Raw genomic sequence first — 19,122 nt, 5'->3', positions numbered from 1 at the left:
TTGGACTTGTTTTTCGCCAGTCTGTCCGCCGCTAAGATGCGGTCGAGCGTCTTCATCTTGTCCTGACACATTTCTTGACGTGCTTGCAACCATTCCAGACGGTGGACTTGAAAGGCATCCTCCACGATGCCGCGTATAAATTCGCGAATTTCTTCGTTTTTTGTCTTTTCCTTGCGACGACGAGAAACGCAGGAGAATAAACCACACATGGCGTTTTCCACGTATCGGTCAGAATGATGACGCGAGCGCGGTGCGCGCTGCCTTTATAGAGATAAACGCGCGCGCGCAAAGAACGGCGAATGAAAGCGAAACTGAAAAGCCACCCGTCGCCGCTAGGAGCGCGCGCGCAGCAGAGAGCCGAAACCGAAAACACCCGCGGCCGGCGCAGAGGGAGCTAGTAGCGCGCGCGCGCATGCGCGGACGGGTGGAGCAGAGGGCGCGCGCGCATCCGTAGCGGCCGCTGCGCGTCGCCTCTCTCAGTTTCTCTCGGACCGTCGCGGAAGAAGGACGTGCGCTCCGCGCGCTCGCTCACTTTCTGGCTGGATCTCGTAGAGAGCAGACGTGTGTGTTCTCCGCGCTCGCTCAGTTTCTGCCTGGAAGTTGCCGCGGGGGAAAAGGTGAGTGATTTGACGCGCTCCTTTTCTCGTATGTTTGCCGTGTTTAGCGGTGACCGCGCTCGTGTTAAGCCTTTTCTCGCATGTTTAGACTTGTTTTGCGGTGTCCAAGCCTGTTGACGCATGTTTAGCGATGTGTGGTTCCCGCCTTGTGTTAGCTGCGTAGTGTTGAGGTTATGCCCAAGCGCGCTCCTTTTCTCGTATGTTTGCCGTGTTTAGCGGTGACCGCGCTCGTGTTAAGCCTTTTCTCGCATGTTTAGCGATGTGTGGTTCCCGCCTTGTGTTAGCTGCGTAGTGTTGTGGTTAGGCCTAAGCGATCATCCCCCCGTAAGCCTTTTTCCCCCGATGTGTACTGTTTTCTGTTTAGCAGTAGCGGTTAGACCTTTTCTCTCGCATGCCTAGACTTGTTTAGCAGTGCTGTCATTTTTACCTGCCGCTAGTATCTTGTTCTCTGTCTCTCTCCTCTAGAGCTATGATGGTGGCGCCATCTGGTGTGATGCCTTGCAACTAAGTGGCCACCTGTCGTCGATCTCTGCAACTACCCGACGTCAACAAGCTCTGGTCACCCCGGAGCCGTTTCTTCGCCGCGGCATCGTTGATTTTCGAATAAATTGTTTCTCTCCACTCTATTTCTATCTTTTTATTTTATTTTCTGCCTATTTTTTTATTTTTTTATCAACTCAACTAGCCGGCAACTCACATCTTCGTCTGGACGTGTCTTAGATGGTCCCCAATTAGTGTAATGACTCTCTGGAGGGTCCTGATTAATGTGGGGGGTCCCAATTAGCTCTAATTGCTAATTAATGGCGTCCAGGCAAAGATGTGACTTGCCGGCTAGTTGAGCTGATACACTACTACTGTGCTCCCTCTCTCCTCTTTACTTTCATGGACAGCGGACTTAGAGCATGGCCTTGGAGACCAGAACAAAAGCTTACTTAGCTGCTCGTAAAGGGATTATCGTCAGCCAACATTGTCGGGGGAGGGGGGGAGAACGTTGGGTAGACGAGCCACCGTTGTCGCGGCCCGTGTAAAGGGCGGATCCCATAACATGCGACAAGCGACACGCTACAGATTCTGTCGCTGTCGCCGTTGTCGCGGGAGCAGCTTCCCGGCCCATTTGTGAGGCGACAGCAGCTGGCGACAAAACTATATTGGCGAGAGAAGAATTCGTATTTTTCAATTGATTATGCGACATATCTGTCAAAAACATCATAAATTTTCTACTGAAACGCCGCAGGAAGATAAACACAGAGATAAATTTATACTACCGTAAGTTTGTTATAATATGTTTGTCTGTGGTGGCGCTGCAGTTCCATCCGTTTCAACACAATGTGCAATAGATTTTGGTCATATGCGATAACCATCGATTCGAACGGCTGCTTTCCCCTACAATCCCGAAATTTCATTAAAACAAAGGTGACTTGACACTCACGCTACGCTGTTTTCCCCGCTTCTCTATGCTTTGTCGTTCGTTCCAGCTACATACCGCCAAATCTAGCGAGTTTTGGGCACGCGCCGGGCAACGGTGACTGGCGACAAGCGACAAATATCTACGGGGAGCAGGTGCAGGATTTTGTAGCCGCGACACCGCTTTTTTGTCGCGAGAGCCCGGGTGCCGCCGCCAAATTTGTTGCTTGTCGCGTGTAGCTGTCGCTTGTCGCGGGTTATGGGATCCGCCCTTAAGAGACCACCGAGACCAATAAGCCTCTTCTTTTTTCGGTGAGATGAGTTTATTAGCTTGACATGAAACGTCAATTTGCTCGATTTTGCCGTTTCGGGTTTGTGCTTACTCAGTCAACTGTCTCATAAGGCCAACGAGAATCTCTTGTATTTACGGTTAGTGGAAGGCCGACTTCACAAACATTCCAGTAACGTTCAACAGGACTGCCCTGTAATGTTCGTAATGTTGAAACAGCCAGCAAGCGGATTACACACAGATAAATGTTTCTTAGGATAACGGTACTTAGAACTGCAGCTTTATTTGTTGTTTCTCTTTCTTTCTTTTATTGATCGATTTATTTGTATTTTTATCTTTATTATTTTCTTCTTTTTTTTCATAAACGCTCCACGTGAACCAATAAGAAAAATCGATCAAGCGGCCCCTGCACAATTATTTCCGCCCACGCAATGAGCAACAGTCTTTTCCGGAACCCAAATTCACGTTCGCGTAGCAAGGAAAACCAACGACAACCAACGACAGCGACGGGGGAGGGAGATATATTTATTAGACGAAAAGGAAAAAAAAAACGGGCTAAAGGTCAGCCAAACGGGACGTCGGCTTGCTATTCCAAAAATACATCAATAAATAAATAAATAAAATTAAGAAATAGGAGATAAATGAAACGGAGGCGACGGAACAGCACGTTAGTTAGTTGATTATTAGGTTAGTAAAAGTTCGGTGTTTGCATTTTCATGTTCAGGTTAGTCTAAGTGGGCTTTGGCAGTTTCCGCGCAGAAACAGCCAGATAACATTTATTTACAGTAGTTTATTTTGCAACGAGGACTTCGATCACGTTATTTTGAGATACGGCCAATTTCTCGAGACCGGTTCCCTGGATTTTCCATCTTTCGACAATCCTTGCTAGTTGCACGTTGGATGACCCAAAACCTGTACCCGTCTGTCTTTGCACGGCGCACAAAGGGAGGCTTTCAGAGGACGATAAGGAAAAGCTCCGGGTCACTGGGGATTCACCGCTGAACTAGTGTCTACGCTGAACGAAAGGTCTGGTGTAAATGTAATGTGAAGTACCCTGTGAAAACCAAGGAGTGTCTAAAAATATAGTACTGAAGTTTCCGTGTAATAATCAGCGCAATTATGAGACGGAAATCGTGCTCCGAGACCTCGTCGCGCGTCAAGTTCCTTTGATTTTATCTTGTTCATTTATACATAAAGATGGAGTTCAAGGGGTTTTAGGAGCTTCCTCCTTCTCCTTTTCTTTTCATTTTTTTGAATAGCTGTTGCTAAATGCAATGCATTTATTTAGGCTGATTGAGCCTATCCAAAGGCCGAAAATCATGACGCCGAACTATCAGAAGGCCGACAGCCAAAAGACCAAAAAATCATAACGCCGAACTGTCAGAAGGCTGAAAATGGAAAGGCCAAAGAGACACCGGGTGAGCACTGCAGTGAATGGCCACTGAATGGGATGGTGTAGATTATGAAAAAGTTTTGTGGCTATTGTATTAGAAATCAAATAACTGGAATGCATAGCATTTGGTGCTCGCAAATAGACTAGCCAGCGAATATGAAAAACAATAATCTACAATATGTTTACTACGAAAAGAAAGTGTGTGGTGGGTAAAGTGAGGATAATTGTGCATTAAAAGCCCCTGGAATATAGATGCAAGTAAGAACTGAAATCTAGACAGCCGATGAAATACATCACAGCCGACCGAATGTTATCGTTCGCTTTGCGGATTTGTTGAAATTGGGAGACATAGGGTGTTTTTTTCTTTATTTTTATGTGTTAATAATGAGTAGTTCTACACTCTACAAATCTACACTCCATTCAACAAGCAACATAAAATGAATATACATAGTTTGCTGCATTAGTTCGCTAGCGATATCGTTCGCTGGATTCTCTAGTATTTCTCTACTGTGAGTCAGACACGGGTGTTACAGTTGTCCTTACATCTTTTTCTGGGCCGATGTTTATGTGTTATAAAAGCTCTACACCCACTTATTCAGGTGTTTCATTGCGGTTTGATTGCATTGAAAATACGGTTCATCAACATAGAAAGTATGAGACAACAACTACAACATCATTGTCTGACCGCCACCAACAACAAAACAGAACTATATATGAAAATACCAGTATTCCTTTTGAGTTGGGAACTACATCCGGCGATATCCACGTTCAACGAGCGTGAAGTCAGAGCTTCAGGATAGTGGGCACTTGCGTTTCATTTCATTGATACGAATACAGAACGTAATGTGTCATTGCGCTCAGTATTCTGTAGTACTCCCCTTTATAAAAGAACGCGGCTAACATATCTGCCAGAAATAAGTAGAAGGTAGCAGGACCTTGGAAAATCACCAGTGATGAATCACCTCGTGTCATAGTTAACATTTATTTGTTGTTGGGGAATCCCTTCCTAATCTTACCGCATTGTCTGCACTCAGCAAACTTTGCGAGAGAGGAACAGAAAGAACAGATGTAATCGGCACAACGCAAGCGGCGCAGTGGGTGTAACCGCATTTATGTTCCTTGTTCAGTGGTTTTACTGTGCATTAGCATGCATGTTAATTTAAAAAATCCCGTCTCCCAATTTAAACAAATAATGTGATAGCACTTGATCGGCTATGATCCGTTTCCTCAGCTGTTCACAACGGCTCTCCTGTAATTTCCGGGATACGGAAAAATCGTCCCCAGTGGGAGGTTAGAGCGATTCCGTGCCACTACATCCAACGCGCCGTTACGCCCATCATGCTCTTACATCCGAAAACGAGTCGTTAAATCCACCCTGCTCTTACACACAAACGACCGTTACATCCATAAGTCAGTACACACAACGAGCCGTTAGCCAACAGAAAACCATCCACAACGAGCTGTTACGATGCTAACGCGGTACCTCACGGGTACTTCTTTGAATAGGAAAAAAATAACTAAATAAAAAGAAGTGACTTGTAATACGGATTGACATTGATTGGTTCACAGACAGCTGCTATATTGGTACAACCACAAAACGAAGGTCGTTAGGGTATGAGGCATGTTACTGAGTTTCCTATTTCTCCATATTATTTTTTTCGTCAACATCGACATCAACTGACTTCTATGCAATGCGCATGTGTGGAGCAACGCGCATATTAATAAAATGTTAGGTGTACAGCAGATGGTATTTTGTATTGTCAACGGACAGCACTTTGGAAATAGAAAAAATCGCAATGCTGCGTCTGCATTCCGGGAAGTTATCTTTGTCGCTGCTTTGTTGTCACTATATGATTGGCTGCCTTCGCGCCATTCGTTGTCGTAAAGCCGTGTTGGTGCTTTCTTACTTATGCCCAGTCCGGCCGTGCTGCCAGGAGGTTTTGCCTGGGTTTCCCCCGACGATCACATGCCGGTACGGTTTCCTTGGAAGTCAGCCTAGGACGCGCGCTGTTGCGTTGGTCGTGACGAGCGGCCCGCCCTCAGCGAGGCCAACGACTTGCGGCAAGCAGAATATGACACACACGACCAGCAGCTTTTTTTACCTAATGCGCTTTTACCTTTTTTACCTCTATATTATTTCGTGAATATTTTGAGATTTGGGGATTTCAACTTGTGGACCAGCCTCGTAATTTAGAACCTCACCTAATTTATTCTCTCACAACAGCAACTCTGTCCGTAACTTGTGAACATATCAAATCATAAAACATCGTAATTTGACGGACTCTCACGAAGACGAAAATCATCATCTCTGTTTTTCATCATCTCATCATGTGTTTGTGTAAGAGTACTGGGGTAGCCAGTTCGACGTCGTCGAAACTCACATCCCCATTTTTTTTCTTTATCACATCACATCACATCATGAAAACAAACAAACAAACATTGCGAGGATACGCCGCGAAATGTGTGTTATGGAGTGGCTGATTCCAAAACTACATCGATGCCATATTAGTTCACAACCGACATATACTGAAGCCGCTTATCCATCGAGCATTTACATCCAAAAGATCACCAAGTCCACCGTGCGGTTACATCCAACGTGTCGGTACATCCATACCGTGCCGTTATAGCCAACGAGCCGTTGCATCCAGTGCGCCGTTACGTCCACCGATGGATGTAACGGCGCGTTGGATGTAACGTCTCGTTGGACGTAGCGACCCCAGTCCGGTTGGAGCCGGGTCCTAGGTTAGGTAGTTTTCAGGGTAGGTTAGTTTAGGCTTGTTTTTGACCGTTCACCGTCCACAGTCCATCGCATCGTCCTCATCACATTATAGCTGGATATTCCGAAATCCTAAGCTGTTTGGAGAAGGATCGAAGACGCTTGGTCGAAAGCCGTTCGATCAACAGCCGGTTGATCGACGCCGTTTGTTCGAAAGACGTTTTTTCGAAGGGAGTTCGAAGCTCGCAGCGTGTTCTTAGCACCTCTTTTTCTGTAACTTTTGATTCGAACATACGGAGCATGAGGCAATCAGTGTCTTCTCCTTTTTTGTTTGTTTCGTGCTTTTTTTTTTGCAGCTAAAGAGGGGAGACCACTGGTCATTTGCAGAAAGGTTTTATTGGTCATTCACGAACAGCATAGCCTTCTGGCTTTTTACTCTCTCCCACGCGAAAGGAAATAAAATTGAATAAAATTGAATTAAATTGAATAGAACAATGCGGAAGTATCCCGCGTAGCTGTAGGACACATACCGAAGAAAATGTCTTCAAGTTGGGAGCAGCCAATAGTCTGTGCTTCTTCTGGGCACCCTTTTCATTGCTGGGATCCGAAATGGGATAGTGATATGTGCACGAAAAGCACTCGAAGTATAAATGCTAAGAAGGAAATTTCGCCATAGTATAAAATACAGATATTGTATTAACAGCCATATAAAACTTTAGATCAATCTTGCTTATAGTATGCATCTGCTCCAAACGAAGCAATAAAAAGCTCAATCAAATGACCGCTGCTGTTTCGATCAAACGGTGTTCGATCAAATGACTTTCGACCAAATGTCCCGCGTTCGATCAAACGGCTTTCCTTCTTGCGTAGACGATTTCTCCAGGGGCATTTTTCTCTGGGGACGGTTCTTCCTGGGGACATTTTTTTCCGGGGATGAAAATCTGGCATCTCGGGCGAGCTTTGATTATATGAAACGACTTCTCCGTGATCATTCCTTCATTTGGCAACTAGCGCTCATATTCATCTCTGGAAACCCCAATTTTGTAATTGCAGCTGTGTTGCCCTTCAAGAATAGTGATTTTCCTAAAATACGCATGAATTTGGCTCACATGGTGTCCAGTTCTTCAGCTTTTCCACGACCGAATTTCACGTTTTCAAGTTTAGATTGAATTAACTGAAACCTCAGCATCCAACACAACGAAATCTGTAGTAAAAATTTACGCTTCAGAAATTCTAAAAAAAGAAAAGAAGGCATATATTATCCTGTCCCACGAGGCCGAACTGTACTTTTTTGCCACACTCAAACAAGAACCTGTTATGTTGTCAGGTGACCATAGTTATTATTTTTCTACAATGTGTCCTTTTATTTTTTGTCGAATCGTTCCTCTTGGCGCTCAGGAAAAAAAAAACTGTGTTGGGAATATCGCGACTCCCGCTGCATGGCCTTGCCGCTCGACCTTCCCATATCTTTTTTGGTTGGTTTCCGTGTGTCGACCCCAAGCCTTTATCGCCCTTCACCTCCTTTGTACGGTTTTGCAAACTCGTACACCAGAAGAAGGGAGTCCCCTGTCACTGGGGTTGGGGATCCGGACAAAATGTCCACGGACAAAATGTCCCCGAAAATGTCCCCAGACAAAATGTCGCCGGCTGCCGTCCCTCACTGCGAAATTAAAGTTCCTGCTACATAGTCGTTGCTAGCTTCCGTGACAATAGATGTTTGTTTTCATTAGGGATGTGCCAACCGAATCCGCAAATCCACGAATCCTCGAGTCCTAGGCAGGGATTCGAGATTCGCCAATCCGAATCTCAGTGCCCCAAACGACGAATCGCATCTTTCGAATCCACCAACCAGGTTTGTTTGTTTATTTTTCAAACTGGCGCCTCCGGGGCCCGCCGAAAGCCTTATTGGCCGACAGACGTTTTCTTGTTTGTTTACATTGCTGTGAACTGAAAGAGCTCAGGCAGGAACTGTTACATTACAAGTTTAAAAGTAACCTGGCGTTGCTTTTGATTGTTGCTTAGTTTTATGCAAATAATCCACACTCGAGAATTTATGCATTTCTTGTAGTCGACGAACAACATGTTAAATAACTTACTTTTAAGAAGCACTATATGGGTATATTTTCTCCTGAAGTCCGTGGAGATTGTGCGTCCTGGGCCGACTTCTCTTAAGGGGATTTAATTGCCTTTGTAGTGCCGTTGTTAGCTTCCATGACAATAAATGTTTGTTGTCATGCTGTCCGTAGAAATTGTGCGTCGTGGGCCGACATCTCTTAAGGGGGTTTAATTCCCGTTTTATTCGGCAGCCCCACTACTCCTTTGATATTCCCCGTGCCTCCCTGTTAGTGATGTACTGCTTTGTACGCACAATCTTCACGAGGCATGATGCTACCGAACAAAGAGGCAAATAAATCCCTTTGAGAGAAGTCTGCCCAGGACGCACACTATATCCACGGGGCAGCATGAAAACAGACATATATCGTCACGCAAGTTAGAAACGGCTATGGAACAAGAACTCAAATTTTAACTTTCATTTCGCAGTCAGCTGGGGACATTTCATCCGGGGACATTTTGTCCGGGGACGTTTTGTCCTACACCCCTGGTGTTGTCGACTGACATCATTTTTCTGAGCGGGTATAAGGTGAAAGAAAAAGAAGGGAGAACATGGAGGAAAGGAGCCTTTCAAATATGTTACTGAAGTTTTCGGGTAATAATAAGAAGTCTGTTCTACGACGGAAATTTTGAAAAATCTTTTTCACAAACGCCTTGTAAATGAATTCAGATATTTGATAATGCTTACTTACCAGAAATATACATATCAAAATGTCATTTTTGCATGAATAATAGAGTTATTATCAAGGTAAATTGCATGTTGTAAAAACATTTTTGGGACCCCTCATATAGGACCCCGGTTAGCGAATGCTGCCCTGTTGTGCATTTCTCACACACAAAATATGGACTTTGTCGCAGGCAATGGTATGTACCTCGTATCTTTAATGAGCTCCCCTTCGACAGCTTTTCTATGGAATCGAAGTACAAACTAAAAAAGTGCTACGGCAACTTTATCATAGGATGTAGTACCTTTATAGTATGTTCATGTACTGTCAAACTGTATGCCGCTGACTGCTTCAGGCCCAGTGCCACAAGCTTTTCCGCTTAGACGGGCCTGTTTCACTTCTGAACATCATTCCTCGAATAGTATCATTTCCTATAGACGGACCCGTAACTTGAGGTTTATCCTAGTCCATAACCGCCTCAAAACTGTCAATGCACAAAATGGAACTTTACCTTGCCAGGGACCCCTTTGCCTCACATGCACCCATGTGGGCCCAAACCTCGAGCGCCTTAATAGTTCCAATGGCCGGTACGTTAATACGTCTGGTCATTACACATGCAAAACCGCTAACGTAGTCTACGCTATCTTCTGCTCGATCTGTCCCAACATTCTCTATATAGGTGAAACCGAACGAAAGCTTCATAAAAGGTTCCGGGGCCATCGTCGACTGGTACATTTACTCATTTGTGGAGGTATCAGCAACCACCAGACAACCTTGGTTTCTAAACATTTCTCTAGTCTCGGCCACACTATTGATAATATTCGCGTTATTGTTCTCCGCTCCGGTTTCTATTCCGCAAACGCGCGAAAACGGGAAGACAGTCGCCTGATACATTATCTGAGCACTACGTATCCAACGGGCCTGAACGAAAGACTATTTCTAGGCTTCTAATGAACTGTCGACCGGTGTTACACATGCTGCCCTAATTGCGGCCCCCATGTATGATCTACGGGAGAATGAACGCGACTTTTCGCAGCTAATACTGAACGGATTTGTACAAAAATGGCCTTGTTCGATAGCCTTTCGAAGTTCAAACAATTCGTATTGAGGGCATGGAAGCATTTCTTTTACGGACGTTTTTAAGGACCTTACGAAAGCTGCAAAATGTTTGTAACTTAGGTCTCTCACTTCTGGAAGACCGTAGCTCGTTTACTGCCGCACATATGTGAAATGTAATCAATAGCATTTTCGCGGAATTCTTTCCTGAATATTTTGGTGCCAGTGTCGTGTCTGTCCATTCCTTCAGCTGTTCACAATATTGAAAAGCTGAAGGTGTGTATGGCTCTGGGAACCGCGCCGTTTTGTCATTTTACAGTAGCGCCACATTGCCGGTCACAAGAGAACTAAGTACCAGTCTGCGGAATGCAATCACTGTTCTGGCATCCTATCCCACAAGGGGTTTTCCCGACAGTGAAGCGTGGAATCGCGGTCATGAAACCTGTCCGGCGTCATCCGCATTTGGTTGGTTGGAGCAAAATAATGGGAAGGCCTTGACAGTAGGGAGAATATGAGGCATAGGCCGCGAAAACTGTAAAACGAAAAATTTTGTCGATGTTTTGTATTTTTGTACAGGAAAGAAAATTTTGCATTTGATACTCCACACGCTAGACCAAATCTTCTTTTATACTAGTCATACAATATAAAGGCTATTTTTTTAAGAGATACGACGGCAAATTGCAAAAATATAGACAGGTAATTCTTGCTTGTGTAGAATTAATTCTGCACTAACATACAAAGAAGAAAAATACGAAAAGAGCGTATCCCAATTTCATCAAATCGGGAGAGCCAATTATGACACTTCGTCGACCGTGTTTCATCAGCTATCCGCAAGTACACACGTATATATTTAGGTCTGCGAGACAATTTTTTTCTGCTCAAACAACCAGGGACCATTTTTTCTGGGACATTTTTTTTCGGGCTAATTTTTTCCGAACCCCTCACAAGTGATAAAATGGTGTGTAGGATAAAATGACCCCGGACAAAACGTGCAGCTACAGAGCTTCAAATTGCTGGAGACAAAACAGCATGTCAAGAGCAGAAAGTTGTAACGTCCCGCAAATACTAGCGCAGCTTACCTCATTCTTACTTAGAATCAACAGGGATCTCAGTCTACTGTCAGTTCGAAGTAAGGAAATTAGCGCTATATAGAGGGGCAGGTATATTTATTCCCGGCAAACAACCAAACAGAAAAACGAAGAAACGCAGAATTGTCATCCCTACCGAAGGTCGGCATCATTTGGCTTCGTTTGGGTTGCCACTGGATGTAATTGTAACACTGGGGTTCGGGGAATATGTTTATTGCATATTAAAGAAAAAAAAAACAAGGACATTTCAAGGTCTAGGACATTTCGGTGTAAGACATTACATCCCGCAAGCATCCTGTAAGCAGGATATCCCGGTGTAAGGGAATTCAGCGCACGGACATTTCGGTGCACATGCACATATCGGCACGCCAACTTCTTGGTGCGCTGTCGTATCGATAAATATTTTCTATGCACACGGGCGTCTGTTGACACCGGGTGTAGGATAAAGCGCCAACCGCATGAGACGTTTTGCGAGAGGGAGGGCTCCCGCTTTTCTCAGCGACAAACGACGGTGACAAAAAGGGCTCGGAGCTCACCGCATGCAACGTTTCTACAACAGCGGATGGACGGCGTCTCATGCGAACGCTTCCGTATTCTCTCAGGGAAAGCAACTCTACGTTATTTGATAAACACTTTATTACAATTGAAGAATCTCAAACACAGTTGCTTTTGAGTGGTAACACGCTGTAACGAACAAGATACTGCAGCAATGCACGCTCACGAAGTCATATTTGTTGCGTATCGCGGTCCCGCTATTCACAAGGCACCCGCTTCGTGTATTTAGACCGAGCAAACTCCTCAATCCGGTTGACATCTTCTTCAAGCTGTTGCACACTTCTTGTTGTGTTTTGTATGTTGGACACTCACACAAGAATTGCGTTCTTAACATCGGCAACAAGCTTCTGTTCTTCTGCCGAACACCGTGGCCGAACAGCGGTCTGAGCGATTCCGCGTGCCGTCATCTATGGGGGCTCCCGAAAATTGGCGCGACCGGATGAACCTATCGCGAAGTCTATCCCTGACTGGCCACTTGTGCGCGTCGTCCCCGCCTCTTCCGTCGCCCAACCCTGAATTATCATTCGCCTATGAGTTCTAGGGGAGAGTCGCGCGCCTATTGTTCCACGACGCCTTGGCTTGACGCTCTCCAAACGCCGCGGCAGGACGCTCGATAAGCGCTGGAGAAACGCCACATGCGGTTGGCGCTTAAAACGTTGGCGCCCGCCCATTTGGTCAAACGTCGTTTGATCGAAGACATTTGCTCGGACGCCACTTGGTCGAAACCCGTTTGGTCGGAATCCGATCAATAGACGCCGTTTGTTCGAAAGACGTTTATTGGAACGGAGTTCAAAGCTCCGTGGAGTGCGTCGTATGCACCTGTTTTTCTATAACTTTTGACTCGAGCATACGGACCAGGCAATTAGTGTGCTCTGCTTTTTTCTTTATATTTATTTTATATGTTTGTTCTTGTTTTTTTCAGCCGAAGAAGGGAGAGTACTGGTTATTTTCAGACCTTTGTCATTTACGAACAAAACAGCTGAACAGAACAGTGCGCAAGAATCCGACGAACTGAACATCTGCTAACACACATATTGAAGAAAGTGGCCTCACAGTGGGAGCAGCCGATAGTCTGTGCTTCTTCTGGACACCCACCTCATTGCTGTTCTGAAATTGTATATAGCCATATGTGCGCGGAAGCCACTCGAATTCTGTGGATGCTAAGATGGAAATTTCGTCATGGTACAAGAAAGGACATTAAATTAACAACATATAAAACATTGGTTCTACCTTGTTTAGACTATGCATCTGCAGTCTGGGATCTCTGCACATCCACACTATCAAAAAAAAAAGAAGATAGAGAAATTGCAAAGGTCTGCTGCCTGGCGTATCTTGTCTAGGTTTCGAAGGACCTGCAACACGACAAGCAATAAACCTCTACCCGACAAACGTCAGCATGACGTTAGTAGACAGACCGAAACCAAGACAGATCGGAAGGGGAGAGCTCGGTTCCACGAATGGGCAATTGTTCGCTGCCTCCTATTGAAAGAAAAGTAGGACCGAAAGTCGCGTCCCTTTCAGAGACCGTCGTAATCCCCTCAAGACCGAGGCTTTCGGGCGCGACCTTGTTCTCCACTAGCTTTGAACGTAGTTCAACTCTACCAAACCCGTGGCGCTGTCGAACATTATGACGTCATTTGTTTACAAACAGGGAGAGGTCTAGTGAAGTAAACACGACGCAAAAGACAAAGGAACGGTGGGACAGGACGCTCATCGTGTGTATTCCTCCGTCCTTTTATCATTTACGCCGTGTTTACTTCATTATGCATTCGAAGGACCTATTCGGTCAATGTTTGTTGCCAAGTAAGTTTGCATAATTAATCTTTACGTAAATGCTTTACAAGTGTGATGGCCAGAACAGTACGACACAGCCTTGGAAACGAAGATGTAACCCTTAGTGTTCGCCGGGTAGTACCACATGCTGTGCTATACTGGATTCGAGTAAACGCAATTCAATCAGTAAAGTGTGCATAACTTCCGACTCCTTTGGGAATCCGGACCTTTTTCTCCTTTCTTTGGCTCTTCTGTCTGCTGTTAATTTGCGCGCTGAATGAATGCTTCTGTTGCTTACTGCTCCTGTGAAACAGGTCCAACAAGCTCCCTTCAGGAGATTTTTATGAGCGAATTCCGCCTGTGATCATGAACCCCGTCAGCACGAACACCGACTTGAAGGGGAATTAGCTACATACTTACAGTTATTCGCCCAAAACGCCATAGACGTCTGGGCAAGGTGTCACGATATTTCATCATGAATTTAAAGAGCGAGAACTGGCGCGCTATGAGGTTGTCAGTTCCTGACTCTGTCGTGCTTCAATAATTATCCTGAAAGATTCATTCTATCTTACCAGACACTGATGACCATCAGGACGATTGACAATCTGGTGAGGACTCTTCTTGCAATAATATTTGCAACCAAAAGCCCCTCTTGAGTTCTGCATGTACGAGAATGAGGCATGTTAATGCTGGGAGCGACAGCTGTGCATGTACCATCAACCCTATCCGCACCCAAGTTGATGCTGAGCAAACATGATCTTTCTCTAGCTGCACTCGACAGACTTGGAATATTTCTAGTGTGCTCCAAGCCAAAGTCAACGCGCTCAATGAAAAAAGAAATGACGAATAAATTGATGCACATTTCGATAAAAATGCGTAACGACATTAAGAGGCGACAAATGCTGGACACTGCGAAGATGTTCAACGGTGTCCCAACAGATGTGGCAGGCTAATTCCAGCGAATTTCGAACAAGCGAGGAACGTGACCATCTCCAATTTTTTTTGAAAAAATATATTCTTCAGGGGACGGGAAATAATGAAAAATGCGCCTATATTTAAGCCTCAACCTTCAGCCATTTTCGAGGGAGAGGGGGAGAAAGAAACTGGTCGAAATGTGACCCAGTCATTCCGGGCTACTTTGAGGGCTTGTCAATTGAGAAGTATGCAATTCTAAGAGCCACAATATTTTTCACCAGCTCACTGCTACATGGAAAACATGCTGTCGTCTTCCTAGCCATTTGTAACTGAAACTTTTTCGTAAAAAAATCGCAAAGTCGTTTTTCGGAGCCTTTTTGTACTGACGCCGTTGATTTGAGAATAATGAATCCTACACCATTCGTTTCGTGATTGCATGCCCTATCTGGTGATACCATTTTCATTGTTCTAGACTTAATGTGCTAGAAGCAGATTGTAACAATCCCACAGGCGGTATCGCGATTTAGCTGTATTTCGGCAGGCGCTATCAAAAAATAGCCACCAAAAAGTTGCCGCGATTTTTTATATAAAAAAAATTGGAGATGATCAGGTTCCTCGCTTGTTCGAAATTCGCTGGAAGTGTAATGTATGTAATACTGTTCTCTATTAAAATATTTGGAGACTTCCTTGCGAAGCGCGCCTACATAAAACAGAGAAAAAACTCTTCCTGTCAAACAGTAAACAATTCGGCTTTCGACAGGTTACCCTGGTAGAGAATCACTGATAGTCACGTTCACAGATAATATTAATGCAATAATAATTGGGGGTTTATGTCGCGAGACAACTGAGATCATGAGCGACGCCACAGCGGTCGGTCTGTGAATTGATTTTGCCCACCTGAGGGTTCTTTAACGTGCGATGAAAGCTCATCACACGGTACTCCATATATAACGTCCCTCGCGGAAGACGGCGTGTCTAAGCAGCTTGTACCCTGCCACCAAGTTGCTGGCGTGCTCGGCCGGGTGCGAACCCGCGATCTCGGAATCAGAAGGCGAACACGCTACCGACTGAGCAACCGAGGCCGGTACAGGTAATATAAAACTTGTCATACGCTATAGCAAAATTACATCCGCTTTGCTCATCAACATATGAGAGGCATTTTAATCTCTTAATCATTACATCTTGATAGCTAAATTAGATATCCGGAAAGCACACCCTCCAGGAAACCCTTCCTTTTTATCTGCATGGCTCGCCTTTATGACGAACAAACAAGGTGACGTTTGTTTATGTAATAATCCAGTCACACCAAATTCACATCTGATATTTCGCACGTCATGTCGATGTTGAATGGTTTCAGTTGAAGAAAAGTCACCAGCAGTAAGATTCTTGACGATTTCTTCAACAGCGACTATTCAACTGAAGTATGCAAATGGCCACGCGTTGCCTGTCTTGTGTCTGTCATTCTATGTTTAAATGCCCTATCCACTACTTGTCTCACATCGAAGGTTGCATACACGTTACATGTCGACACAAAATGCGCAGAATTATTTCTACTCATATCCCCTTACTGCTCTCTCACTCATTCACGCACTCTTATAATTCCTAAGGTCGTGTCACACTGCAAAACAAAACATCAAACAGCACCAAGTCACCTACAAGACGCAGAGGAATGTCGGTGTTAGTGTTACACTTGGAAGATGGCGCCACATACATTTCACCGAGACACATGTTCTTGCGGTGTGAAATACTTTAGCGACAAAAATATCAACCAACCATGTTGGATGACGTGCTTTCAGTGGTTTATCCAGAACCCGAATCAGAGAGGGGTGTTGGAATAAATTGAGGGGGGGGTCATTATTATAGTTACGTCATTAGAGCTTAACGTATCATTACCGACATATGCCTAGAGCTGAAATCGCAAGGGCAACCCCTGTAGCGAGTACACAGGTGAAAAAGTTAGGAGGTGTCACTAGAGGTTGAGGCGGGGGGGGGGGGGGGGTGTTAGGGGCGTGTAGGGGGTCTGGATAAGTCACTGCGTGCTTTCAACAACGGTTTCTGGTAAACGGCGTACAACAAAAAGACAAGCAGACGGGTTAATAAACACTGTAGACAGGACGGCTACGGACTCGGAACAGAAACTTTGACAGACAAGCTCGCTTGCATGATAAACACTGAAGGATTACTTCACCTAGAGTGAGCTCCACCAAACCGATGCAATATGCAATGAACCCAAAGATATTTTGCGTGACCCACAACTAGTGCCTTCGGAGATTTCCTTACTAGTCCCAGCGGCATGTGTATCGAAGTGGGCCAAGATAATCAATCTCCAGGTTAGAGAGTGCGATAGAAGGTGAACAGATACATCGCTCCCCACGAGCGGTGATACGATGAGCAAGGTGGCGAGTCGAACCCGAACCGCAATGAAAACCCGTACCCGAACCGTTATTTTTGCCGAACCGAACCCGAACCGAAATTTTCATGACACTATTGAACGCGAACCGGAGCAGAACCGGAAAAAATCTATAGCGGTAGCCGGTTCGCAGAAAAACGGTTCGGACATAAAAGTCAGCATCAGAGTTCAAGTGTCTCTGAATCACCGAACGAGGACACACTGGTCTCCATAAAATGAAATCGCAAACCTTCACCTAGCAGTCAAATGAGAACGTATAATAAATATGCTTTCAGTGTCTTTTTTCACACGTTGAAACACAGTTACCCTTGGGAGCCCCACGCACGCGCTGCGGTGTCAGCTCTTCAGAGAAGAGGCGCCACGCGGACGCTTCTCAAACGCTGGGTTTCCAAGTAGACGACGTGGCCGTCCTCTGCTAGCAACTGGTCTATTTTCTGAAAGGTGAGTCGATTGCCATCGTCCACCGAATAACGCAGGAATGGAGTAGGCCAGTTGTGTAGCTCTGTAGGATGGATACGTGATTAAAGACACAGTCTTTACCCGAGATGTGAAGTAAATAGGCCTCATCAGATGATTCCTTATATCTTTCATAGCCACCATGCAAAATATTCCGTTTACATTCGACTCCGAGGATTTGTAAAGCAATTTTCAACTTGCATCTTTTGACCCGACTGAAAGCTGCACTTCGACATTCGTGACGCCATGTGCGTTCTCTTCCGGCCTCTGCGGCGTCTGCTCGGCTCCTCTCGGCGAGCTGTGTGTTCTTTCTGGGTCGCCATTCTTGGTTTCCGTACTTTCAGGCAATACGCATGGCATTCCTGCTTTTTATTAACAGTGACAGGTTACTGGATATGAAACGATGTTGTTGAGCGATGAAGCATAGATGTTTCTTAGTGCATCGTGAGAACAAGAATGAAAACACAACGTGCGTGTCATTTTTCGGATTTGGGGAGACCGAACCTCCAAAACAGTTGGGGGTAGCCAGTATCCACCATCCTGAATAAAAGCTCGGTGCAGTACCAATGCCTTTTGAAAAGACAAGTAAGTGTTGTTAACTTTCAACCCCGTTCTCGTCACAGATTTGGCCTACACAGTATAACCATTTATCAGGCGCGTCTCCCTGAGTTAAAACACCAACACCTGCATAGAAAATGTTACAAGCTACCATAGGACGGGAAGTTACCCGTCAAAAGTTACCGTGTGAAAAATGTAACTAAGTTAATAACGAAGTTCTTCGCCTGAAATGTAACTCGCAGTTACGGAGTTACTTAAAAAAAAGAACGAATTACTTCCAAGTTACTCCGGACACGAAATAGCATTGTGCAGGGCGCGTGAGCAGTTGAGTTCGCCCTTGAGTTGCCTGAGGAGGAGTGCAACACGCTTAGATCGTTTTCGTTTATCTCCAAGATTTCGTACGCTTTGTATCATACTCCCTGTGGGCGCACAATGGTTCAGCTTCGTTTCAATGGCAGCGGTTCTTACTTCCTCAATATAATACTGTCATTGATTGAATATCACGTTATGTGGCATAAAATACCATCAAAGAACCGGAGAGAAAGCAAGATAATATGTGGACGTGAGTGAAAAGTGAATTAAAAGTAACTTGGACCTTAGCTTAAGTTACTTTGGCAAAGTTACCTGAAAAAGAAACGAGCTCCTCCGAAAGTTACCACGGCGCAAAAGTACCGAGTTAAGTTACGAGTTACCGAAAAGGGGAACTTAGTTACAGTAACGAGTTACTTGTAACGAGTTACCTCGAACTCTGCTTACAGCCATTATTGACTACAAAACCGTTTTGCCACAATTTTGATGAAGGCGGTTATGGCTTGACTTTTTGGAGCTTCCTCGTGTCAGAGCTCTATGACGTGGTTGTTTAGGACCATTATCGACTACTACTACGCCGATTTGGGGCAACTTTGGTGATTCCGAGTGCGGCGTGACCTTTTGACACTTCTTCATGTCGGAGCCGTATGGTGTAGTGCCTTATAATCATTATTCACAACTACACCTTTTCGGGACAATGTTCCGGAGCAGGCAATGGCGTGACTTTTTGGGACTTCCTCATGTTAGAGCCGTATGGCAGGCTGGTCTACGACTATTATTGACTACTCTACCTTTTTGGGACAATA

General features: G+C 45.0%; 1 protein-coding gene and 1 long non-coding RNA gene across 3 annotated transcripts in view; one reads left to right on the top strand and one right to left on the bottom strand.

Moving 5' to 3' along the window:
* The window catches only part of LOC135369951 (uncharacterized), a 101,540-nt gene that overhangs the window by 11,589 nt on the left and 70,829 nt on the right, over window positions 1–19,122 (bottom strand). The window contains exon 6 of one of the 2 annotated variants that reach the window (XM_064603561.1): window positions 14,241–14,327. The exons of the other annotated variant lie outside the window; for it this stretch is intronic. Within the exon in view, the coding sequence (XP_064459631.1) occupies window positions 14,241–14,327 (87 nt within the window). The remainder of the gene's footprint in view (window positions 1–14,240; window positions 14,328–19,122) is intronic. 2 annotated transcript variants of the gene reach the window in all.
* On the top strand, window positions 503–1,243 carry LOC135369945 (uncharacterized). Its single transcript, XR_010415164.1, has 2 exons — window positions 503–617; window positions 1,083–1,243. It is a non-coding gene; the product is annotated as an uncharacterized LOC135369945 (long non-coding RNA).

The sequence above is a fragment of the Ornithodoros turicata genome, chromosome 1 (genome assembly GCF_037126465.1).
Source record: "Ornithodoros turicata isolate Travis chromosome 1, ASM3712646v1, whole genome shotgun sequence".
NCBI lineage: Eukaryota > Metazoa > Arthropoda > Arachnida > Ixodida > Argasidae > Ornithodoros > Ornithodoros turicata.
Note: the sequence above shows the minus strand (reverse complement) of the source record. Positions and strands in the feature narration are given on the sequence as shown.